The following is a 26587-nucleotide window of genomic DNA, read 5'->3' as shown; positions in this document are numbered from 1 at the left end:
AGTATGATTATTAATAAAACCAACAAATGAACACCTCGACGGTTTGTCTCCTATGGTCATGAAACAAAAAAATATATTGAGGCCGCTTTAGAATACTACGAAATAGCGGATAAATGGCTTCAGGGTCGATAAATTGATTTAATCCTGTAGAGAATTCCATCCCAATAACATAGAATATCATAATGTTTGAAAGGACGCATGCGCTTGATCGCGATAAATACGTCTGTGAGATAATCAGGCGGCGTGGGATTCAGACGATCAGAGAGACCCGAGCAGGCAAGTTTTAATTAGAAGGAGATAGGCGCGCTTGTATGTCTGCTGCGCTGACTAGCGCTGACAGTTTCGCGCAAAATGGCAGCGGATGAGAAATTATTTTTCTCAAACACTGTTCAACATTTGGCGAGATCATTGGCAGCGATTAAACCTACACCGTGGGAAAAGGTGAGCTTCGAGAATTATTGACCGTAAATTTCATAGCTAGGCTGTAAATTAATTTAAAAATTGAAGGTGGAGTTAGGTTATCTTTCTTGTTCACCAACAAATCACTATGATTCGCTGTCGATTTTAAATGATACATTCCGATTATTATGTAACTTTTATTTATAGGTGTAACTTTTAAATGTTCGAGAATAATACATTTGTTAGTATGGGTAAACAACAGAAAATGTGTGGCTTATAACCTAATTTCTCTTAAATACCCATTCCTAATTATTAATCAATAATCGTGTAGGAAAATTAGTTTTTACTTTGATCTATCGATTTGTTATTTCTATTGTTGCTTTTTTTTTTATTCACATTGCTGCGCGCAGATAAACTTTCTCAACTGGGTATGCGCTCAATAAAATTCCATGCATAATATCTGTCACTGATTCGATAACCCACCATTTCCTGTGATTACGACTTGCAAATGTAGCGTAAACAACAATTTCTTGCACGTCACTCTCAGTTATACAACAATAGCTGCAAATCTTTAGTGACGTGAAGGATAATTACATGTAATTAAGTCTTACCATTTCGCAGTATCAAATAATTATTTGCTAACAAGTGTAAACCATGTAATTCTATTAGGAAGAATATTATTTTATTATATCTATTAGTTTTTTTCCAGAACCTGTTGAATGAATAATGAGTAAACATGCTGCCGACTCCCACATTAGATGGTTAATGCACCTTAATTAGCCCAAATTGAATCTATGCTAACTTTTCATGTTAATGCAGCTCTTTTCTCCTTGATGTCTTAATCTTTTCATGTTTTATTTCTCAAATGAATGTAAATGGCAGTGTATTCAAAAATGAAGTTCATATTACTACATGAAAAAATGGATGAATCATTTTGCTTCAAACAATTAAAGCTGAAATTGATTATTGCACTCTAGCATATTTTGTTTTCAGGTGAACAGATTATTCAAATTATGTCCACAAGAATCAGCACAAGGTGTTTACAGACTAGACCATCGCGGTCAAGATGCGGTCATTGCGCTGGGCATATATTTTTTAGAATCACATCTCCAGCACAGAGACAAAATTCTACCATATTTACTGAAGCTACTAAAAGGTCTTTCAAAGGCAGTATGGCTTGCCGAAGTGAGAAGTACTCCTAATGACAGGATTCCAATCGCTGAGCGATTCAGCTTTTGTCTGAATACACTGCTTAGCGATATAGCTACCAAATGTGAACCAGTAAGGGAAGAGATCATAACAACTCAAGTTGAGATCCTAGGTGTTTTGACAAACTTGATAAGAGGCTGCAAAGATCAAGATGGCAATCGGAGTATGCAAGCAAAACGTGAGTTTAACTATGCTCAGCTTCATCATTGAAGCAAACACTTTATTTACTTTTTTCATGATATAAATTAACCATTTCAATTTCCTTATCAGTGTCCCTCTGCAAGTGTCTGGTGCCCATATTGATTGGACTCGCCCGTTCAATGGGACGTTTTTGCAGTTCGGATCCGCCACTACTAAGTCGTATTTTTCCGCGTCCAGAGCCTCTTATTCCACCACCTCAGAGTTTCACTGAAAAATCTCCACTGAACAAAAAGAAAAGTTTCAACAATTTTCGCTCCATAATTCCACGCTCATTGAGCGGAAATTTGAATCCACATACGTTAGAAATATTACAGTTAACAGATGTTGTGGATTACGCATCGACAACCAAAAGGCCATCGCTGCAGTCTTATTCATCAGTTCCTTACGATGCAACAACATACTTTTTCAGCAAATATGGCTCTAGTTTCAATCAGTTCCCGCAAATGCGGTTCACTGAAAGCCCGGAGAAACGAGCTACTCTCCAACTCAGCATTGTTCACTTGCAAAGTGTCCTAGCTTTAGCAAAAAAATTACTTACTAAAGATGTGCTCACGTTCCTTGATGAGGAAGCTCAACAGATTTATAACTCTGGACAAGTCTTGGTATTTCCATACAAGACATTCAGCGAAACAATGAATCTAGTGATGGTAACACTACTCAGAGAATTATTGCAAAATCAAAGAGACTTACCAACACCATTCACGAGAGATGTCCAAGAATTTGTTAAAGGCTTGTTTTTATCTGGTCAAACAGAACTACAATCCAGGAATCATGATGCAAGTGAGAGAGAAGATATGGACACAAATTTTCAAACAGTCAATAAATTCAAAGTAAATGTTATGGCAAATTCAGCTTGTGTGGATCTCTTGGTTTGGGCTATAGGCGATGAAACTGGTAAGTTCGTTTTTGAACATATGAAGGTACACAAATAACTTCAACATAGAATATCTCTTCAAATTTATAATCCGCTACCGAGTACATCATTTTATTTTTATTCTTTTATTATTCCGATTAAAATATGTGATTGATACAAATATTTTCTGAAATTAAATAAAAAGTTTTTGTGAAGAAGTATTCATTGAAATAATGAAGTTTGATTAGCTTTCGATATGTTTCCAGCAAATGAGGAGTATGATTTATCTGCATTGTATGCAGATATAAGTTCTATGCTGATCGGCGAGGGTATTTCAGTTCCCTTGTGTTCCGTTTTGAATTATTCCTAAACTAACAATCTGTTGTATTCTGTATCCATGATTTAAGGCAGATTTAAATCATGTATTTCTCAGAAGCAAGCATTTACTGATCATCCAAAATCTTGTGCATAAAAAATTGGTCAGGAAAAATATAAGACTTTAATTCTGAACATCAGGTGTCTGTATGCAGTTATACAGAATACAACTCTACTCATCTTTGTGCAATAGTGTAGAAGAATTAATCGATGCTGCTGTCTTGAATTGATCATAAAGACTCACAGTTACTGTTGACTGGAAAGCTTTGTCAGAGCTTTACAATGATAGCTTTGCCTTAGCGGATTTCACTGTCTTAGACAGTTCTTGCCACTTTCTTTATCAACAATCCTTGTATCATGGAATTGTAGTATTGCCACATAATTATTTTGTATAGTTTACTTTGTTTGCAGTATCTTTCATCTGTCTGCCGGGAATACTATAAATTTTCATGATAAAATAAAACAAATTAATGTCACGATAAGATCCAATTCTGTTTCTTTGCATCTCTACAGTTAGAGGCCTGTATAATTAGCATGGTGTACAGTTATTTGAAATTCTACAAATGATAATGGCAGCTGCTGGAGTAGTAAAATCTGATTTATTATGGGAATAATCAAACTTCTTGTTTGAAAAAAGTAATATAGATAAACAAGAACTATATTTTACAATTAGGATGATTAAAAATTTTCTGGTTTTCAGGAGCTGATAGTCTCTGTGGAAGGCTAACCGAGAAAATAAACTCCAACCACGGTCACAAATTAGTTCTGGCTCATATGCCCTTGCTCATGGTTTGCCTTGAAGGTTTGGGAAAATTAGCTCAGAAATTTCCAAATATAGCAACGACCTCGATTTACTGTCTACGCGACTTTTTGGTTACACCATCCCCTATTCTATCAAAACTTCATCGCCAACACAACGACAAACATGGAAAAGATCATCAATTCAAAGTTACAAGTACTTTAAATCTCTTAATTCATGTATACAAGTATTATCTAGATGGCAAATGCTTGAAGCTTGAAGGTATCTCAATTTCTCTTGGAACTTTGGAACTCTGTCAAGTTTTCTCTCTCCACTATTTTCCATATTACATGCAGTGTTAGAATTCAAGATAAAGTTTTACTTTTAAGCTGCGAGCATTCCGTTGTATTATTTTTTTATTGAAATAGATATTATCACGTGATATTTGGTTTTAGTTCAGGGAAAGGAAATGAAGACAGTGGATACTAAGCAAACAGCTTCACAGACGCAAAGTGCTTTTGAAAAACTGAGAGATGCTGCGATTGAAAATTTGTGCATTGCCTTGGAAGCAGCTCACTCGGTCGATCCATTTTGTGTTCCTGCTTTGGTGGCAAGTGTTTCCAACAGACTATTCACAGCAGAGAAGAGTGACAGGTATAAATACTATCTATTAAGTATGTATAAAGCTGAATATATCGTTTAATTTTATGAAACATAAGTTGACCATTCTGTTTTTTTCGATTAGTGAAACTTCTCTCATTTCGACCAACATCGTTATCATGTTGGGACACGTAGCAGTTGCACTGAAAGATACGCCAAAAACAACTGATACAATCCTGCAATTCTTTCAACAACGATTTTGCCGAGTACCGAGCGCCCTGGATATTTTGATTGTAGATCAACTAGGATGCATGATCATCTCTAAATGTGAACCCCAGGTTTACGAAGAAATAATGAGGATGTTTACTACAATTACCGTTGAATCGGGGAGTGCTGCTTACACTACAAATGATGAGCGAAAACAGTATAGACACGTTTCTGGTGCCGTGATAAATGCATTGGCTAATATTGCTGCAAATCTTAAAGGAGAATCAGAATTGAATGATTTGTTAGTTCGATTGCTCGAATTATTTGTACAGCTTGGCTTGGAAGGAAAGCGGGCTAGTGATAAAGCACCTAATCCACAGAAAGCTTCGAGCAGTGCTGGTAACTTAGGTGTATTAATTCCAGTAATTGCAGTGCTTATGCGGCGGTTACCTCCAATAAGACTCCCTAAGCCCAGATTATTGAAGTTGTTCAAAGATTTTTGGTTATACTGTGTCGTAATGGGATTTACGGCAGCAGACTCGGGGCTATGGCCATTAGAGTGGTACGAGGGCGTGAAAGAAATTGCAGTTAAATCCCCATACCTAATTTCTCAGACTTCAGCCCGCTTGGAAATGCGTGAATTGCAATACACATCTGCTGTTAGAAACGATAGCGTGTCTCTCAATGAACTACAGGAATTGAAGTCACAGATACTCAAGATGCTAAATAGATCAAGTGACATCACAACATATGTGAATAAGTTACAATTTGCCCAGTGTACGTATCTATTATCAGTTTATTGGCTAGAAACCTTGAGGGTGACATACAGCCCGGAGCCAAGCTTGCAACCGATGCTAGAATACCTGAGTGACACTGCTCTCCAAAAGGATAAAAGTGGAATGTGGCAGTGCATTTGCTGCGTCAGTGATTCAGTGTTTATGAAATTCAAAGAAGTTATGCAGCATAAGCCAAAAGATGAACATAGGGAAAAGGAATTGGAAAGTCATGCTCAATTCCTGTTGGTCAATTTTAATCACATACATAAACAAATCAGAAGGGTTGCCGATAAATATCTCAGCACTCTGGTCGATGCCTTTCCACATTTATTATGGAATTGTAGAGTTCTTTGGAGTATGTTGGATATTTTACAAATTCTTTCATTTTCACTCCAACTTGATCCAAACGAGGAAACACCAACTCTAAAAATACCCAGCACACCGTACAGCATTCAATTGATGGATACTCGTGAAGCAAGAGAAGTGAGTAGATAGAACAGTAATTATGGTTTTCAAGCAGAACTATTTTTGGGTGATTTAGACCAAATATATTACTTTGAAAGAATATTTCATCAATTTCTTACTACAGTTATTCCAACAGTCGTAGAATTTGAAAGTTACTTTATTTATATTTACATATCTCCTTTTGTACTTGAGAATTTAAAATACTTGAGAATACAATTATTACTTATTCCAGAGTATAGTGAAAGATTTTGCTGCGAGGTGTAAAGGTATTGTTCAAGAAGCTATGAAGTGGGCACCTCATGCGACCAGGTCGCACTTACAGGAGTATATTAATCATATACCATCATCCGGAATGTGGCATCATGCTGGATTAGCATTAGCTACTGATTCGGTCTTGGAGTTTACAGACCTCACCATCTACACAGCTCCAATTAATGTATGTGTACTTAAAACCTCAATACTCATTGATCCCTGTGTGTAGTTTTCGAGTCATAAGTTGTATATCAATGGTAAATTACATGGCCCAAATCAGGATACTATGAAATTTTTCTCAAGTATTTCAAGTATTGCTGTTTTGTGTGATTTTCTCTGTTGTGAATAAGAAAAATACCAGGCATACGAATTGAACATGAGAAAACTTCATTCTGAGTGCATTTAAAAATTCGATAGTCAGATCTGAGGTTCCTTTGCTACTTTATTACAAAGCCTTTGCTTCAATTGCCATTGTGTAAAATCATATTAAAATTTAAGTTGAGTAAGTGTCATTACACATGTTATGAAATTTTGCAATAAACACAGTATTATACTTTCAATAAACATACTTGGAGTTACTGGTAAGTACAAAATTTTTGTTTTCGTTGTTACAGACGAATTCGTTGGATAAAAAACCAAAATACGTTAAGGGGAATAGTTCAAAACTAGTCTCTATGATGTCAATGCGATCACGTTATGCAGGTGAAGTTTCTGGAATGTTAGCACTTGATCAAGATGAATCCCCATCATCGGAACTGATAACCTTCAATATGACCCAGAATAATAAAGTTATCAGCAAGTTAATCTCATCAGTCTGGAGGGCTTGCAGTAACAGAAGCGATTCTCAGCACAGGGTTGCCCTCTGGCGTGCAACTGCTCTGTTGATTTGTACACCTGGGATTCATAGGACATTGCTGCACACAGTAGCATGTTCGCAAATTGAATTATTCACCGACGATGCTATGACAACAGCAGTTGAATGTTGGCAATGGATACTAACGGCACGACCAGACTTGAAATTGAGATTTTTACAAGAAATGTTAGCGGCTTGGCAATACACTGTGGACAAAAAAATGGGTGTATTCTCTTTGGAACAAGAAGAAGTCAGTCCCCTGGCCGTTTACGAGGGCTGTCAGCTAGAACCGAATTTACCCTATGTGAAGCCTCATGATATCTGGGTGACATTCATAGCAGAACTAATCGAAACCGCAAAGTATTGTTGTCAGGAAACAATCGAAATGATTGCAATGCTAATCCATAGATCTTTACCAATGGCTGTAGGAACATTGGAAGATCACTTGAATAGACATGTCGCTGCTGTTGGAGTTCGTTTCAAGCTATTGTCCTGTGGTTTGCTGCTTCTGCAGGGAGATATTCTTCCGAAATCATTGAGCAAGAATGTCCTTAGAGAGAGAATATACTGCAATTGTTTAGATTATTTTTGCCGGGCTCCGCAAACACCAACTCAAGGTACAGGTCAACTCAGCGAAGACATAACAACGTTAATACGATTTTGGCAAATAATGCACAGTGACAAGAAATACTTGACTGCAAATGGAGTCGGTGATTTTGATCTCTATGGACCTCATAACAACTTGACTTCAACATTACAATCCGACATAAGAGCCTCTACAACAAGCAGCGAATTAACAAGACCTGTTACAGGGTGGATAAATACAGTGCCTTTGTCAGCTAGTACAAATACTTTGAGTAAGAGAAGCTCTCGTAGTAAAAGAATTGTTAATGCTGACGTCTTTGTTAAAGATTACATAAAGAAACGTAATCTTATACTAGAGCTACTGGCTGTTGAGATAGAACTATTATTAGTCTGGAGAAATCCTGGAGGCAGACAAGATTTGGCAATGGCTGGTGAAAATCATATCGCTGAGTGGAGAGCTAAAGCAACGAACGAAAAAACATGGAGAGATTACACTAGGCTTGCCTGGGAGATCAGTCCTGTTTTGGCTGTGTTTCTACCAGTCAGACTGAAGAACTCGGATAGTATCGTAAGCGAAGTATCGCGTCAAGTGAGATTGAACCCAATATTAGTGGCGCACATTCCTGAAGCTCTTCAGTATTTAGTTACCACTGACATGCTACTAAACGACGCACCTGAAGTGAGTATATTACTAGTATTAACTGGGTACATAGTTGCAAGGAGCAAGCTTTGATAAGACTTGAAAACTTAGGGCAATCGGTCAACAAACTGCAAAACAAAGAAAAGAACAGACTTCTAACATTCACCGATTCGAAATTATTGCCGTTTCAGCTGGTGTACATGTTAACTTGGGCCCGAGTTTCTCCTATTCAAGCATTGGCTTACTTTTCACGCCAATTTCCACATCATCCAATTTCCGCCCAGTATGCGGTAAGAGTATTGAGCAGTTATCCGGCCGATGCTGTTCTATTTTATATCCCACAACTCGTGCAGGCTGTCCGGCACGATGCTATGGGTTATGTAATAGAGTTTATTAAGGCCATTGCTAAAAGATCACAGGTATGCAAAACGTGATACTAATTACACTGTCAAAGAACGTTATGTAACGAAGCTTGATAGCAGATAAAGTTATAAATAAATTTTTAGGTGGTGGGTCATCAATTGATTTGGAACATGCACACAAATATGTATATGGACGAAGACAAACAATTAAAGGATCCAGTGCTCTACGACATTCTAGATTCTCTGATCAAAAGCATTCTCAGTGCTCTGTCTGGTCCTGCTAAACAATTTTATGACAGGGAGTTCGACTTCTTTGGTAAAATCACAAGTATTTCTGGTGAAATAAGACCATACCCAAAGGGTCCGGAGCGGAAGCAAGCCTGCTTACAGGCTTTGAGTAAAATAAAGGTGCAGCCAGGGTGTTATTTGCCATCTAATCCTGAAGCTGTGGTCTTAGATATTGATTACAACAGTGGAACACCTATGCAGAGGTAAGTTGACGAATTTTTTAGATATCAATTTATTTACGTAACACATTCAAATGGATTGAATAGGCTTTCTTGTTAATTACTTACAAATGATTACCAAGTATTAGTGAGGATATCCGTGTAATTGTGTACAAATTTCAGTGCTGCTAAGGCTCCATTCCTTGCAAGATTTAAAGTGCAAAGGTACGGTATCAATGACTTGGAGCATATAGCGATGGCTGTCTCTACGAATTCTAGACTTGAAAATGGAAGAGACCATCATAATATGGGTGTGGAAATGTGGCAAGCAGCAATATTCAAAGTAGGTGATGATGTAAGACAAGATATGCTGGCGCTTCAAGTGATTGGAATCTTTAAGAATATTTTTCAACTTGTTGGTCTCGATTTATATCTCTTTCCATACAGAGTTGTAGCTACAGCACCAGGGGTAAGCATTTTTCACAAAAATAGATGCTTGCATTCATGTATGCATTATTTTTTACATCTTTTGTTTCTAACTTCTGCATAGAGAATATCCAAGACTGAGCTGCATGTGTAAAGATTTGAAAATAATATAATACTTTTCACTGCTTGCCATGTTCAATAATTTATTCAAAATAATTTTTCAGTGCGGCGTAATAGAATGTGTACCACATGCAAAATCCCGAGACCAACTTGGACGACAAACAGATATTACCATGTACGAGTACTTTATCACCAAGTATGGAGATGAGCAAAGCAAAGACTTTCAATGTGCAAGAAGAAATTTCATCAAATCTATGGCAGCCTACAGTGTGATCACGTACTTATTACAAATCAAAGACAGACATAACGGGAATATTATGCTGGATGATGAAGGGCATATTATTCACATAGACTTTGGATTTATGTTCGAATCATCTCCAGGAGGAAATCTCGGATTTGAGCCAGACATAAAACTTACTGATGAAATGGTTTATGTTATGGGTGGGAAAATGGAAGCAGCACCGTTCAGATGGTTTATGGAACTGTGTGTTCAGGCATATTTAGCAGTCCGGTCAGTATATATAATGGAAATATAGAATTTTACTCACTCACTCACTGACGTTTTAGCTATCCTTGCATTTGAACATTTTTTTCTTACAGGCCATATCAGGAAGCAATTATTTCGCTTGTTTCACTGATGCTGGATACAGGATTACCGTGCTTCCGTGGTCAAACAATAAAGCTACTACGTTCTCGATTTGCTCCATCAGCCACAGATCGTGAGGCAGCTGCATTCATGCTGAATGTCATTAGGAGCAGTTTCCTTAATTTCCGAACTAAAACGTATGACATGATACAATATTACCAAAATCAAATACCATACTAAGTTACCTGGTAAGTGTAAGGCCAACTTAATTACAGTATTGTAAGACAGTATAAAAGAAAAAAACTTGAGTAGCTACTTATATGATTTCTCCTGAAAGTGGAAATATACCTTAAAGCCACCTACCGTCTGAAATCGAAATATATGTATAAGTGTTAGATGCTAATATTTTTTAAGAACTGGTCGTACTTACTGAAATTCTCCTGTAACTGGTTTTAGTAAAATAGCTGAATGGTCTTGCAATACTACAAAGTCAAAGGATCTGTGTAATACCGCTTTTGTAATTGGAGGCTAGTGAATACCACTATTATTTTCGTAAAAATCATTTTTTACCGTTCATGTTGAATTAATGAAACACGGCTAAAATTCTTTATGGAATACAAATTTTTAAAAATAAACATTACTTGAAATACACCAGTTCTTCAAAAATATCACTTTTTGTGGTATATTCTGTTTCAGTATGAAAATTGTGCGAAATTATTTAGTAAGTCAGTTAAAAACTGTTCATTTCGTCTCTCGAACAAACGACGTATACAAAGATTAAAGAAAGAACTTGTGACGATTCCTTGTTCTTCGTCAGATATATGCCTCCGCGTAAGTAATCACCTTTATGCAGTCAAGCATTTTACCAAGACTGTGAAACATTGTATATTGGTTCACACATAATATATTTCTATATTGATAGAGATGATGTTTATATATTCCAATTATACTGCACGCACCAACGAAGAAGATTCCAGTCTCTGGTCAGTTATTCGGTATTCCTTAGATTTCGCTTTTGAACTGTGGCTTGCAGCCTTCCAAAGTAATATACAGCCATACAGAATTGAATCTTCAAAATATCATTGTAAAATAAGGATATTACATTTTAGGTATTCATTGTTCTAAAGGATATTACTATATTACTGTTATCACTGTTGAATGAAATGATATTACCAATATTTATCATGTTAACGAGAACTGTGTACATTCCATTGATTTATTTATTAATTTACACTTAGGAATTGTTACTATGCAATAAAGTAATAAAGATACTATTTATGCGCAACTCTTGTCAGTCTATTTTGGCATAAGAGCTGCAATAATTATAAATTTTTATCATTTTAACGATGAACTGAACAGATGATGTTAGGATCATGTACAGAATTAAATAAGCACAATTTAATTTATTTTGATCTAAAATCTCGGATATCTTGAATTTGTTATGAATCTCGGGCAGATTCTTTAATCTTTCACCTTGCTTGACACGGTAATATATTTATTCTCTTCTGTTCATGGTCCTTATTATTTACTAACAAATAATGTTCTTATGATTTAATATATTACGATTTTTGTGAGTAATTGTTATATGTACATACTAAGAAATGGAAATTAAAAAGGTATATATATGTATATACTTTATATGTATATTCCATATCTCTTCGGAAATGTCAGAATTCATTGCTCGAAGAACATACACTAACGGTAACGATGAATGCTAAATCAGTGGTGCTATAAATGAAATGCAAAATGAACTTGAAATCAGTACATTTAATTGAAGTCATGAAACAATTTATGTGATCGCGACTGTCAATGAATCCTCACTGAAACTGGAGATAATTCAAGACTTTATTTATCCTTATGGCATTGTTCACATAACATGTCATGACTAATCAGGTTGGGAGGAAAAATTCAAATTGTATCCAGCATCCAATGTAGTAATTGTCAGCATATATTTATTTCGTTTATTTACATTCAAATTTTACCACTGTAATTCTACGCCAACTACCATTTCATAATTACTTAATCACATTCGAACACTTTTCCAGGTGTGACCGGTTTAACTTCAGTTGATACTTGGCCACTAAAATTTTAATTGGAAAAATGACTTTACTTCTCTTTACTTCGAGAACTTATGGATACGGTTAAAGTATGGTATTTTGTCTACAAAAAGGATAAACTTTAAATGAGAAAACCTTTTTAGAGTGCATATGGTGAAGACATCTTGAAGGTTTTCTTTTGCAGTCTCGGAACTGTACTGATAATTAAATTCTAGCCATATTGGTGAATAATTTCAACTTATAAGCAACCCTGAAATTGTCAAAAATATGTTATAAGTGAATGACTCACGATGAAGCGATTTGGTGACTGGTAGCAATAACTGTTGGGGGTTGCACCTCTCGTCTGGCATCCCTGGTAAAGTAGTAGATTTTTGAGGTCTTATGATATGGACCACCAGGTATTTCAGGTGGAGGTTGTGTGCGGGCAGCAAGACAATCAGCAAAGCGTAGAGCATTTACGTGATCTTTCTGTAATGAAGAATTGTCATAAATTGAGAGATAAGAATGCGAAATCAGTAATTGTGAAGCAATTTGGCTTAATGAAATTGAACTTTGTGTATAATCATTATATAAGCAATCAACTTAACCTCTAAATGTAAATTACATCGCTATATTTAAATATAATTCCGTGAACTTACCCCACGTAACAGTTTACGGATTAAATTCACCATTCCAGTGACCGAACGATGTTCAACGGTGCCAGGCATTATTGCTAATTTATATTAGATCAATTGATGCAGAAATTTATATCACTCCCAGAATAAACTGTCAAATAACAAATCGTCACCAATAATCACAGTATTTTCTAACGTTGACTGAAGACTATAAAGACAGTTCCCCTGGGTAAATTTTTGTGTATCAGTTTTCGACGAGCAAGTGGGCCCAGGTGGGAGCGTAGGAGGTATGAACTCAGTGGTCTGTAAGATCAGAGTGCGGTGTGCTTCGCATCAATTTTCTGGATGGGATGCCGACTCTAATATAGCTGCTACGTCTGTGACTTTGGCCGTTGAAGCAGCATGGTTAGCTTACTCTAGGCTCCCATGAGCTGTGCAATCAACGCATGTGCGCTTCGTTAACCTAAAAATCGACCTGAAAATCGTGCTGCAGATGATCGTCATTTGAGACAAAATAATACATGAGAATACAAGTGCGGTGACAATAACGAAAGTGACAATGTCGAAATCAAAACACAATGTAAGAGACCTGACTAAAGCAAAGTTTGACAAATGGCATGAAGAATTTCCTAAAACAGATGACATCATTGCATCTGGTAAAACCGAATTGGAAATTATGGAGCTGAAAGATGAGGCTAAAAAGTGTTTAGACTCAGATACAGCAGCTTTCAATTTGAAGCAATCAAAGTTGGGAAAGTCAGATTTTTCCTGGATGAAGACGTTCTTGTCTAAAGGTACTGTTGCAGACAAGGTCGCAGCGTCTGTCATACTGATTCAAGACAATCCGAAGTACAATTTATCGCGGCTAAGTAATCTCGTATCGATGGTTAAAGTTTCTAAAAAGAAACAATGCACAATGATCATAGATACGTTGCAGGAATTATTCTCCTCGGACTTACTACACCCAAACTACAAGTTGTTTACATTCGAGCAGCAAAATTTCATCCTGTTGAACGATAAGCTTTTTGCCAACAATCCTATCAAACGAAGGCGGCTACTTGCTCACTGGTATTTTGAGGACCAGCTTAAGATGTGCTACTCTCAATTCATCGACGCATTGAACACTGTTTCTCATGACACGGTTGATGCAAATAAAGAAAAAGCTATTACCAACATGTACAAATTGTTGGCTAAAAATGCTGAGCAAGAAGAAAAGCTCTTGGCACATATTGTGAACAAAATTGGTGACCCAAGTGCCAAAGTTGCCTCCAAGGCGGTATTTTGCTTGGGGCAATTGTTGGATGAGCATCCGAACATGAAGCAAGTAGTCCTGAACGAAGTGGAAAAGTTATTGTTCCGAAAAAATATAACGCCAAAAGCACAATATTATGCAATCTGCCTGCTGACACAATTTGTTCTTGATGACGAATGTAAAGAGGTAGCAAATAGTTTGATATCACTATACTTTAGCTTTTTTAAGGCTTGCCTCAAGAAAGGAGAAGTTGACTCTAGGATGATGGGAGCTCTGCTCATGGGAGTAAATCGTGCCTTTCCATTCTCACAAATGGATCCAAAAAAGCTGGAGGAGCATATTGATACTATATACAAAGTTGTGCATATCGGGTCCTTTAACGTCAGTTTAAACGCTCTCAGTCTACTGCATCAAATCATTGGCAAAGAAGATAAGCAATCTAATCGATTCTATTGTGCTATGTATAAAAAGCTCATGGATCCACATATTGCAACAACAACTCATCAAGCGATGTTTCTTAGTCTGCTGTATAAAGTTCTCAAAAAAGATACTAGCATTATACGCACAAAAGCATTCATCAAAAGAATACTGCAAATTTCAATTTACTTACCTACGAATATGATTTGTGCTATACTTTATATGATCTCACAAGTATTTAAAGCTAAACACGGTGTCTACATTGGAATGTTCAAAAAAAATCATGACATTGCTACTTTGAGAAATACAAATAATGAGATATTGCTTAATGACAGTGAAGAAGAACTAATGGAAAAGGACGAATCGAAAGATAAAGAAAAAGGAGAAGAAAAAGAAGAAGAAGAAGAAGAAGAAGAAGAAGAAGAAGAAGAAGAAGAAGAAGAAGAAGAAGAAGAAGAAGATAGCGAAGAAAAAGAAGATAAGACTACTGTCACATTATCTAACGTCACAGTAACACCAATAGAAAATTTGCTGGAAACTGTGGAGCCAAAAATTGAAGTAAAAGAAGAAAATATTAAAGCATATAATCCTTTTCACCGGAATCCACTTTATTCAGGTGCCAACCTGAGTTATTATCATGAACTTTGGCCTCTCACATTTCATTTTCATCCAACGGTGACTCTTTTTGCAAATACAATAATCAAAGGTAATATATAAGGCACAGAAATTTTTGTCGCCTGTTCAGGATAAAATTTTTTTAAGTAGGTTAGCAAACAAAATTAATAAGTTGGAAATTTTCATACATGGAAATTTATAAATATAAATAAACTGATTTATTACAAATCTAATATATATCTAATTCATTCTCAATTCAGGAAAACCAATCGTCTACACTGGTGACCCACTTCAAGATTTCACCTTGATTAGATTTCTTGACAGATATGTGTTCAAAAATCCAAAGAAATTGGAAGAAAAAAAAATATTGATTAACCAAAAAAATCCTCTTGCTAAGCGTTCATCTTATTTGGCGAAAGGTGTGAAGTCAATGCCAGTGAATAGTAAGATGTATCTAAATGAAGATGAGAATAAAATACCAGCAGACGAGTTATTTCTATACAATTATTTGAAGAGCCGAAATGTGATGACTCAACATGACAACGAAGACAACGATGAAGATGATGACTTAGAGAGCGTAAACAGCGAGGAATTTAACACAATGCTGGATGGACTTAGTAAAGACAAAGATTTTGATGATATTGATATTGCCGGTGAAATAAGTGCTTCGAAAAAAAAGAGGAAAAAAGGTAAAACTTATCCCAGCTACATTTTATAATAAAATTTAGATAATCATCATGAAAGTTGACACAATTAACTACAATCTTCATGTTATTTGTTTCCAGGCGAAGAGGAAAGCGAAAATGAATCATCAGATGACAACGATGTCAATGAAGATAGTGATGAATCTGTTGACCAAGACAATAATGGATCTGAAGACGAGATACTAAGTGATATGGAGCAAGACGATGAAGATGACCTTGAGGGTATTGACGACGAGGATCTTAGTGACATGGACTTTGATGATGACGATGAAGACCAGTCTGATGAGTCCTCTTCCCATCAAACCAGCAAAAGCAAGAAGAGGAAAAAATCGGATTATGATCAAAATGTCTTTGCTGCTGCAGAAGAATTTGCAGAGCTTCTTGATCAGGAAGGTACCTCAAAATCTAAACACGGTGGAGCAAATACTTTGAGCAACGTTGATAAAGCAGCGGTAAAACAACTGGACTGGGAAGAGAAAAGGCACAGATGGATCAAAGGATATAATAAGAGCATAGGAAAATCAAAACCTAGGACTGGTTCACAAAGAAAGGGTGTTAAAAGATTTAAAAAACGATGAATTAGAATGGATTAATATAAATAAAACGCATCAATGACTCGTGTTCATTATGTAAAGTGGCTTGAAAAAAACAACTAAATGTATTATTTAAAATTTATTCACGTTATGAAGTGAGTTTTCAAGATCCGTAAATGACTTATGTAATTTCAATGTCAGATAATTGAGTTTTGCTGCGAACTTGAACACCAAGTAAGCTAGTTCATTTTGGTTCTGCATTATTTTTGGTTGCAAGCAACCCAGGTACTATAGGTTTTCTTTTTCTTTGTTTTTCCAATAGCGAAAATTGATAATACGCAACGATACCACATTATTTTATCTTTTCAGTAATCGACAACGTTTGTCTCCATCTCGACCTCACCATTCTAATACTGATCCCATATATACGAAATATTATAACAATGAATAAAAATCAACTTAATAATTTTCCATTATAGTATATATGAATAATGGTTCGTTTTTTTTTTCGCAGAAATACTCGGCACAATTATCGTAATTATGTTTTACGTTCATCAGTCTTTTAAGTAGAAACATAAGTTGTACGCTTCGAAATTAAAGTGAAGAAATTTTTACATGAAAATTAAGTAACCTTGCACAGTTTAAAATTCAAATTCGCCATTGGCGTAGCCATGTAGGATGTTGAAATGTTCCGACCAATAAACGGTCACCGTTGACCGAAATCTGTGCAGCGTTACGAAACTGATCAACAGTAGCGAAGAAATTTGGATTCTGTTAGGTTTCTCTCTGTATTCAGTATAGTCAGTACGGAACCTGTCCCAAATAGTTTAAATCACGGATGGTCAGAAATGGCAAACCCTAAATATGAATTGACGATAACCTGTAAATCACCGCGATCGCCACAATCGACTGGGAAAATAAGTAAGGAAACTGGGGATGCACGTGAAAATGTCAAAAGTATGAATTCAAACATTTTTGATGAATTTGAATATGGGAATGAAAGCAATTGTATTAATTCGAACATAAGAAATGATAGTTTCGCCACTACAAAAGTAACACTGAAGAATACTGTTGACCAGATACTCATAGATGATCCAGCTCAGATTATGGAAGTAAATGAGAGTTTTGATTTGAATTCAGGGATCCAAGGAAGCTTGTGCTCTCAATGCAAATTCACGAATAGACTTAATAGCTATATTGAGCGCGCTATTAATAGTTCGGTTGAAATGGAAAAGGAGTTTCAAGAATACTTTGCCATGTCCGAAACTAGCAGCTTCTCACCTGCGATGAATGGAACCGTAGACTTATCCGAATCTGTGTGTGATGATAAAACTAAGAGTGTAACAGGGTATATTTCCCCGAATATTTTAAATTCATCATATCATAGTATTGGCTTACAGAATTCTTCATTTACACCTAATTTGTTATTAGAATCAAATCGACCACAAATTTCTGAACAGTATTTAAATGAAACGGAAAAGACAGCACTGGAACTTGATCAATCCTTGACCAAAAACTCTGTTGAGATTTGCAATGGGAAGTCAAGCAAGGACCAATTTACATGTAAACGATCTCTTACTATGTCATGGAATTCTGAAACTTGTTTGGTAGAGTTTATTTCATCAAAGAAGACTCATTTCCACAGTTTAAGAAAGTTTAAATCCGAAGATAACATCCTAGTGAAGCTTACAGGAAGTAAGAGTGATAGCAGAAACAAATTTTCTGTTCTACCTGACAAATTTATGTCAAATTTGATTGAAGGGTTTGGACTGATACCCTTCATCAAAGGCAACCATTCTCCAGAGATTATAAAATGTAACGAAAATGTCAGTAATGCTCTTACTTTGAGGCAGTCAAAAAACAAATGTCTTGATGACTGGAATAACGATAAAGTAAACACAGAAAATTCACAACAGTTTTCTGTGCTACTTCAAACTGACTTTGAAAAATTAGAAGACATAAAACAAGGAGAGATGGGTATGGACTTTGCACAAACGTACAGGACAAGTAAAAGCATTTCGTTTGAAAGTAGTGATATTTTCTTAGAACAATTAACACCATCAAAAAATCTGAATGTACAAGATACTCCCACAGAAGATAGCAGTTCTACATTTAATCAAAGTACAATTGAAGAAATGTATTTCATGGATTCTAATGATAATATTGACTGCTCAAGCACTAATGAAAAATTCCAAATATTGCCTCAGCACGAGACTAATGGAAATGATTCACTCCAATGCACACTCAATGACAAAATGATAAGAGATACAAGCACTACAGAAAAGTTGGTTGATTTGAATCTCCAACAACTTGCCAACTCAACTACTCAACCGATTCACGAAGATTCAAAAAAGAACAATATCACTGTTAACAGAGACTCAGGCAGCATCGTTGCCACGATTGATTCAAAAACTGGATATAATGAGATGCAAAGTTCATCCACCGATACTACACTAAAATCCGACGCACATTTGTCTGTCATACAGTTGAAGGTTATGCGGAACGAAGAAGAAACGACAGTGAAGGCCATCAATCTTGTTAATCCTATCGATGATCCAGGGAAAAGTTCTGAATCGCTAAGGGATCAACAGCTCGGAAATGAAAAGGGTTTGGAAATTTCAAGTAACTCCTTCTTAGAACTTTCGATAGAATCACAGATGGATACCATACGAGAAAAAGACACACTTGGAAAGAAAGAAATCGTTCCTATTCATATAAATAATAGTATCACGAGTTTCACAACTTCACAGAATTTGAGTGTGGAAAATGTAAAAACAAGAAACAGGCAACTAGCTGTTTTAAATACAGTTAATATTAATGCTGATGGAGCAACAATAAATTTACCAGATAATGTGAATACAGAATTTATGATTAGGGAAAAGTTGAATAGGGTTGAAAAGGAAGATGAAAGGACATTAGAAAAGAGGATGCTTTCCAACTTGACCGACAATCTCTTTCCAAATGTTGATTCGCCAAAAGATGAGAATATTGGGAATACAAACCGTCAGACATCTCCAGGCGATTTTAGTTTGGATATGCTGTCTGAGTCACAACTGCAAACAATTGAAACAGAAGCTTATGTAAAAGCAGCAAAAATAGATGTTGTCCAATTAAAGAAAGCAACAACCGAAGGCGGTGTAAACAAACAGAATATATTCTTCAAACCTGAACAGACAGGTATTATTACTACGGATAAGAACGATCTGGTACTGCCCAATTGGGTGACAAATCGTGCTCCTGAGCCAGACTATGATAAAATGAGACGTGCCTTTCAGAACAGACGACAGTACGTGAAAATACTACTTCAGGAAATACTCAGACTTAGGTGCGCAGCATATTTTAGTTTTCCTACATATCATGCAGACAAAGATCGATAGTTCAATAAATTACGTTGTCACATTGATCATGATTGTAAACTCATCGCATCATTATCATTTTCAGTACGATAGTTTCCAAGGTAGGGGCTGTGCTTCGTGCAGAGCATGCAGAAAACAACTTGAAGCCACATGTGGACAGTGTTGATGAAGCAACTATTTGTGAGACCCTTAGTAATACCAAAACCAATGTTCAGACTTCTAATAATGCAGTGAAAGACCTTAAAAATAAGAACATATTTTACGTACCGCCGTCGAATATGCCATTTCCAAATATCCCTCAAGATTTTCCTAACAACATAAATAATCCGCCTAATAGTACTGGAGCTTCCATGAACACGGTAACACTTGAAAATAGCGTATGCACTGATATAACAACAGATCTTAAACGTGAAAAATTTTATGTACCTACGACAAATAAATCGAAGTACGATACCCTTCCACTTGTGAATCAACAAATGGATACAAAGTTTAAGGATGGTCAAATTACTGAAGCATTTGTGCGTCACAATGCCTCGAATATGTTTGGCTCCCTGAAGCAAATTTCGAATAATCATAAAACTTATAAACCAGATGTCAGGAGTATATGGCACTCCTCTGGCCAAGAAAGTGGTTCCATTCCGGAAATATCGTTCAGCAGAAACAAGGTTCCGAAAAACAATCAAACAGTTCGACAACAAATTGCTGCAGGATATGAAATGCCACAGTCAAATTTAAATGCTTCAATTTTTAGCAATAATACGGTAGCCAAAAATGTTGAAGAAGGAAAAAGTAACATATGTGACTTGGATCATTCAAAACTGGCTAATAAAAACACAATTTTTTACGTACCCGATGAAGGGTCATCAGTGTCAGGTGATTACGTTGGATTAGGCAGTATAAAAAATGATCCAAGTCGCTCTTATAAGTTTTCAATGCCATCGAAATCGCAAACTAGATCAAATGAAAATTCAAAACTATTGGTCAATGATATATTAGCCATGAACACACAAAAAGCACAATCTAACAGAAAAAATCTAGAAAATTTGCAGCTCACTGTTAAAAACGACATTTTTTATTCACCTGATGAATCATCAGTGTCAAATAATACATTATTTACAAGTAAATTCGCAGAATCAAGTGGTACAAAAAGCGACCAAAATTTTTTTTATTATGCAAACTTTCCAATGCCTTCTTCATCCCATCCAAGACCAGATCAACACCTTATGTGTAATGTGGTAATCTCAAACAAGTTGAAGAGAAAAAGTAACATTCATGATGTGAACAATGCAAAGCGTGCTCGTGAAAATACCACTTTTTATTCGCCGGAGAAATTGTCAATACCGTCAAAAGATTTATTCTCAACAAGTGATTACATGGAAATACGCGATACAACAAATCCGAGCATTTCTTCACGTAATTGTTCACTGCCTTCATCCCACGTGAAACTAGGGAGACCACTACGACTGTTGAATAATACTGCAGTTTTTTACAACGGTAATAAAGATCAGGAAACTGGTTTCAGAAAACTATATCGCCATTGATTGTTCTGCGGCATTTCATCAGAATGTTCATATACCCTCAAAGTCATCTTTCTGAAACAGTACAGCACATGCAATTGATTAGATAAATGATTGTCACAAATTGTAACAAAATATGTTGAAAAATGTTGTGTATTAGAACATTTTCTTAGATTTTGCAACACAAAGTGTAACAAACGACATATTATTACTTGCTCCAGAACATGACACCTACCATTTCATTGTATTCCAATACATGTTTCCTTATTGCTGAAGTATCAACCCATGTCACAAAGTCTTCCAAGTTTCTGGAAATCGAAAATTATTACGATTAGCATTTTAGGGATGTCAATTTCAGATAGATAGCAAAATTTAAAAATTGATAGATACTTGTACCAGTTAATTTTATTTGGTCTTATTATTTACAGATTAAAACTAAATTTACTGTTTAATATCAAACTGAATAATTACTTTACGTCTCTCAAATGTCATATAGAATAAGGATTATTGTCTAGTTCTAAGATCTTTAATGTGAACCAGGAAAAACTGTAAAGTATTCACAGAAATATCTTTCAAGTTACTCTGGTAAGTTATAACTGATATAGAATATGTATTATTTATTAACTCTACCGTCAACTACCCTAAGTAAATTAGAAAAGTATATCATTATATTTTTAAAAATAATGCCAATTTGTTTTGAATAAATTAGGATATTAATGATTTAAAAAAAAGTATATACCTTGTTACAAGAAATGCTGGGTCCTTAATGACTTCAGGTCCAACTCGTACATGAGCTTGTTCGATTAGCTTTGTCGCCATTTTAATGGTTTCACTCATTTTATTACGAACCATAACGACAGGTAATCTTCTTCTACAAAAACAGCTGGCTGTAACTTTCTCGCACAGAGATAAATCCCACTTAGTGGAAATGAGACCCATCATATACAATTTCTCCAGCAACATGGCACTTTGCTCTATTCTGAATGGATGTTCAGCATCTACTTCCTTGATCTTTCTAGCCAGTTCTCGAATTTGTCGTGATAATTTGTTGTATCTGAAATAAAGTAGTTGTTATACGTACACATAAGTTAAAAATTAGAAACATAACGAACAGTTTTAAGGAAACAGTAGCTTAGGTGATGTCAATATCTCGGAGAGAAATGTATCGAATATTTCGATCATGTGGAGGTTATACTGAAAATGACAACTCACTTCGTATAATCTTCTCTTTTTTGGATTCGGTATTTTTTCAAAATTTTAATCTCGTGCAAGTTATTGTCTACCTCCCAAGAAATAAAGTCTACTTTTTTCAGCAACTTCTTCTCGTGATGTTTCAATTTTCGAACCATCTTTCGAATTCAAAAATGTCACGACTTACACGAACACGTGTGTTTTGTCGACACGCGAGTCTGGTTTTCAGCAGAAAGCAATGGGTGCGTTCGACTTGGGCGCTTACGGCTTCAGGCTTCAGCGCATATATAAATATACATATAAATGCTATAGGATATGGCGCTCACAGCGCTCAATGTGGCTCAAAGCGACCCAGTCGAACGTACCCAAAGTCGGCCTGTACAACCTCAGTACTCTCTGCTCAGTAAAAGCGTGCGTGGACGGTGGTGGACGGTGGGAACTGCGGAACGAAACCGTCACGGTAAACAACCATGGCGGATCCGTTGAGTTTGCTTCGCCAATTCAACGTAAATAAAAAGGAAATTATTGAACGTGAAAACCAAATTATATTTGGTGAATTCTCATGGCCAAAAAATGTCAAGACAAACTATTTGACATACGGGTAAGGATCTCATCCAAAAAATCTCATTATATTTCTTATACTACTTTCCAATCTGGGCAAACTACAACCAAAAATCAGGCTCGTCGTTTTGCTTTTTTTGGCACAAAGATTATTTAAGTTTTCATATTGCATTCATGTGTAGCTGACTGAAATCAGTGTTATACAATCCTTATTCTTCACCGATATTTTAAGAACTGGTTACTTCAGTGGCGGATGAAATTCAACGCGGGCCATTTCTCAACAAATTTGTACACGTATAATAAGGTGAAGTCTTTTCGTGTGATGCAAACACGCTCTGATACATTGAGTAAATGTAGCAAACAAACGCAGTAAAGTTTAAGTGCTTCCTCCTATTTATTATGAAGATTTTCTTTTTGTACATCGACGTAGCTGACGATGTATTTTGGAATTTACGAACGAATCAAATGTGAAATTTCTACGGAGATACGATAAGATTTTCTGCTGTTCACAAATTTCAAACTTGATTTCTACTAGCATTCAGATATCATACATTGTTGATGAATGTTCAAATGTAATCCACGATGTGAAAAAAGAGGTATCATTATACCTTCTCACATACTTTTTCTCCAGCGAATCGCAAAATAAACAAAACATGTTTATTAAATTTATTATTGCATAATCATAGATTTGAACACTATGAAATGTAAAATGAAGCTGTAAACAATTACCTACATTTATAATTATCCAAAACAATTGCGCAATGTTTATATCTCGATTTCACTTGCATCAAACGAGTCAGCGAGACATGAAACTTCAGTGACATAACGAAACGCAAATAAGAAATATAAGATAATAGCTTGATCGTTGTCAAAATGTGAAATGTCATGAATTTAATTTTTTTTATATTACAAAGTGGTAAGATTTCAATTGCATGTTAGTTTTTGGGTTTGTCTACGAATCGACATATATTTTGTAGTCCTTGTAATTGTTTGGTTGTGAAATTTTCAGTTTTCTGCTTACATTTTGCAGATCCGGAAAGGAAGGCACACCTAAGGAGTACTATACTCTTGAATGCCTTTTGTTTTTATTGAAACATGTTCAACTCACGCATCCAGTGTATGTGCGGCAAGCCGCCGCAGAGAATATACCTGTGGTGCGCCGTCCGGACAGAAAAGATCTGCTGGCTTACCTTAATGGTGAAACAGCCACCTCAGCCTCCATAGATAAATCAGCTCCATTGGAAATACCAACACAAGTAAAACGAACTGCCGAAGATGGGCTAGATGCGGGACTTTCTAAGAAGCCACGTTTTGAAGAGACACATGTTCAGAAGGTGAAGGAACAATTGGCAGCGCGACTGGATGCGCCAAAAGAAGCTTCTGTGACAGTCGACAATATCAAATCTCTTTCAGAGGCAATGTCTGTTGAGAAAATTGCTGCAATCAAAGCTAAACGTTTGGCAAAAAAGCGTACTACAATCAAGGAAAATGACGACATTGGTATGGGTTCGGATTTGCGTGTTATACTAGACATGGATGTCGATGATACTAAGGACATCGTATCTAGAGAAAGACAGTGGAGAACTAGAGCAACGATACTTCAAAGTGCAGGTAAAATGTTTGCCAAGAACATATTTGCCATACTTCAAAGTATCAAAGCCAGAGAAGAAGGCAGGATGCAAAAAGGGCCTGCAATACCCGCACCAATGGTTACGCCAAGGTCTACACCTATGCGCCCATTGCCACAACCAGCAGTTTACAATCGTTATGACCAGGAAAGATTTATTCGTCAAAAAGAAGAAACTGAGGGATTCAAAATCGACACAATGGGGACTTATCATGGTATGACGCTAAAATCTGTGACTGAAGGTACCAATCCCGCAATAAGAAAGCCCACAGTCAATCCTGCTGCTACACCAAGCTCCGGATTACTTCCTGCATCTGCTGCAAAACTGACTCCACAACAAGCAGCTCAGAATAAAAGACCAAGTAGAACACCCATAATAATTATACCCAGTGCAACTACATCTCTTATAACGATGTACAATGCCAAAGAAGTATTGCAAGAATTGAAGTATGTTAGCAACGAGGAAAAGCGAGCACAAGGTGGTAAAAGGGAGAATGAGATTCTTCTTCAGCGAAGAAAAGATGGTGGTCTCACTGTTCCTTATAGAGTTGTTGATAATCCCCAAAAGTTGACCAATGCAGACTGGGAGAGAGTCGTTGCGGTGTTTGTTATGGGTCCTGCATGGCAGTTCAAAGGTTGGCCTTACGACGGAAATCCTGTCGAGATATTTTCAAAAAGTAAGACAATTCAATATATCTACATTACTGGTCAATGTCACTTGGATACGTGAGAGATCCTGTAGTTTTATTCTGTAATTAAGTTTTTGTCACCCAAACTTTTTTTCATTTGGTGGTTGGAGAATTCAAATAGTTTTTATATTATTGCTTTTCATAAAAATGCCTGATCAAGTTTTATATGTTTTTACTAATATAATTTCAGTTTGTGCCTTTCATTTGAAATACGACGAAATGAAGCTAGATGCAAATGTTGCCAAGTGGGCAGTAACTGTTGTGGAACTGAGTCGCACCAAGAGGCATTTAGATAGAGCAGCATTGATGGTCTTCTGGGAGCAATTGGACAAGTAAGATCAATTTATGTACAAAATAGCGAAGTTCATAACTTTTTGCGATTAAAGAATATCAATAATTCCGACGGTTATTATTTTTTTTTTTTTTTTATTTGCCTAATTTTTCTGTAAGGAAAAAAGCTGTCTTAGCATTCAGATCATTTTTACATTTATTTGAAATATGTTACAGCATGTGTGTTGTCAAACTTCCGTGTTCTTCCAAAGTTTTATTATTATTACTATTATTATTATTAATCCTATCCTACTGTCAAATATCAGCCAGCAATTTTCTCTAAAGTTGTATGTATGAGGACCAGTTTTACCAACTTTGTTTAAACATCGAACTTCACTTGCATAGTGGTTTAATTGACTTGACAGTTGAGCAGTGTAGTTTAGTAATAGATAATAGTTTGGAGGAATGAACGGATTAGAAAAGGCATAGAGCAGCTAACTTTTTTTTACCAACTTTTTGTATACCAAGAGAGAACTAGAAGTAGATCAAATTCCGAGCGTAAGATTTCTGGTCTCCAATAGGTAAAAAGACCTCTAAGCTGTTGACTTTCTAATTTATGATATACGGTGTCATAATGGTTTTATTTCTGTTTCAGGCATATGATCAAGAATAAACCACATCTGCGATTTTAATAACTGAACATGAATCGTGCTCTAAGCAGCTTGTAATATATAGATGACACAATCATCCACACAGCATACGCATGCACATATATTAAGTTTGTATATCATGACTAATACGGTTTATAATCGTTAAAAAAAAGAGAATAGCATTATCAAGTGTAAATATTGGTATAAAAATGAATAAAATGAGTACATGAATATTATGTGGAAATATAGATTGAAAAAATGGAAATATTATATGTTTATAAATAGTACGGTTGTGTATAACGATAAATATTCAGTTATTTGCAGTGGTGATGATTTTTTTTATTCGGAAAAATTTTCTTTTCCATGATAAAACGTGAATGTTTTCATACTTCCGAATGGTTAGTTTCCGGCTAAGCATGTGGTGTGAGGTCTCAGCCCGT

At 35.9% G+C, this 26587-nt stretch overlaps 6 protein-coding genes across 7 annotated transcripts; 4 read left to right on the top strand and 2 right to left on the bottom strand.

Annotated features, from left to right (window-relative positions):
• Window positions 1-249: 249 nt before the first annotated feature.
• Window positions 250-11372, top strand: Pi4KIIIalpha (phosphatidylinositol 4-kinase III alpha). Of its 2 annotated transcripts, none has more exons than XM_069134666.1 (13): window positions 250-441; window positions 1393-1786; window positions 1879-2703; window positions 3738-3988; window positions 4234-4430; window positions 4522-5842; window positions 6057-6260; window positions 6691-8193; window positions 8346-8573; window positions 8661-9007; window positions 9146-9431; window positions 9613-10019; window positions 10109-11372. In XM_069134666.1, the coding sequence occupies exons 1-13, from the start codon at window positions 352-354 to the stop codon at window positions 10332-10334; spliced, it is 6279 nt and encodes a 2092-aa protein (XP_068990767.1). In that variant the 5' UTR covers window positions 250-351; the 3' UTR covers window positions 10335-11372. The 2 variants fall into 2 exon arrangements, with proteins under 2 accessions (XP_068990767.1, XP_046471947.1); XM_046615991.2 differs by having other exon boundaries at window positions 3738-3992; window positions 4232-4430.
• A 657-nt stretch (window positions 11373-12029) lies between these two features.
• LOC124214043 (NADH dehydrogenase [ubiquinone] 1 alpha subcomplex subunit 7) lies at window positions 12030-12930 on the bottom strand. The gene is made up of 3 exons (XM_046616008.2): window positions 12790-12930; window positions 12441-12619; window positions 12030-12174 (listed from the first exon to the last, which is right to left on the bottom strand). Exons 1-3 carry the CDS (start codon window positions 12856-12858, stop codon window positions 12114-12116), a joined length of 309 nt encoding a protein of 102 aa, XP_046471964.1. The 5' UTR covers window positions 12859-12930; the 3' UTR covers window positions 12030-12113.
• A 211-nt stretch (window positions 12931-13141) lies between these two features.
• Noc1 (Nucleolar complex protein 1) lies at window positions 13142-16912 on the top strand. The gene is made up of 3 exons (XM_046615995.2): window positions 13142-15140; window positions 15310-15738; window positions 15835-16912. Exons 1-3 carry the CDS (start codon window positions 13325-13327, stop codon window positions 16329-16331), a joined length of 2742 nt encoding a protein of 913 aa, XP_046471951.1. The 5' UTR covers window positions 13142-13324; the 3' UTR covers window positions 16332-16912.
• A 127-nt stretch (window positions 16913-17039) lies between these two features.
• On the top strand, window positions 17040-22437 carry LOC124214036 (serine-rich adhesin for platelets-like). Its single transcript, XM_046615997.2, has 2 exons — window positions 17040-19611; window positions 19728-22437. Exons 1-2 carry the CDS (start codon window positions 17135-17137, stop codon window positions 21181-21183), a joined length of 3933 nt encoding a protein of 1310 aa, XP_046471953.2. The 5' UTR covers window positions 17040-17134; the 3' UTR covers window positions 21184-22437.
• On the bottom strand, window positions 20699-22623 carry LOC124214042 (U3 small nucleolar ribonucleoprotein protein IMP3). Its single transcript, XM_046616006.1, has 4 exons — window positions 22372-22623; window positions 21899-22213; window positions 21395-21467; window positions 20699-21234 (listed from the first exon to the last, which is right to left on the bottom strand). Exons 1-4 carry the CDS (start codon window positions 22506-22508, stop codon window positions 21211-21213), a joined length of 549 nt encoding a protein of 182 aa, XP_046471962.1. The 5' UTR covers window positions 22509-22623; the 3' UTR covers window positions 20699-21210.
• Window positions 22624-22730: 107 nt separating this feature from the next.
• hyx (cell division cycle 73 hyrax) lies at window positions 22731-26378 on the top strand. The gene is made up of 4 exons (XM_046616000.2): window positions 22731-22951; window positions 23942-25215; window positions 25418-25559; window positions 26153-26378. The coding sequence occupies exons 1-4, from the start codon at window positions 22821-22823 to the stop codon at window positions 26187-26189; spliced, it is 1584 nt and encodes a 527-aa protein (XP_046471956.1). The 5' UTR covers window positions 22731-22820; the 3' UTR covers window positions 26190-26378.
• The last annotated feature ends 209 nt before the right edge of the window (window positions 26379-26587 follow it).

Source organism: Neodiprion pinetum, chromosome 3 (genome assembly GCF_021155775.2).
Source record: "Neodiprion pinetum isolate iyNeoPine1 chromosome 3, iyNeoPine1.2, whole genome shotgun sequence".
NCBI lineage: Eukaryota > Metazoa > Arthropoda > Insecta > Hymenoptera > Diprionidae > Neodiprion > Neodiprion pinetum.
The sequence above is the reverse complement of the archived record's forward strand: the minus strand, read 5'-3'. Positions and strand labels throughout refer to the sequence as shown.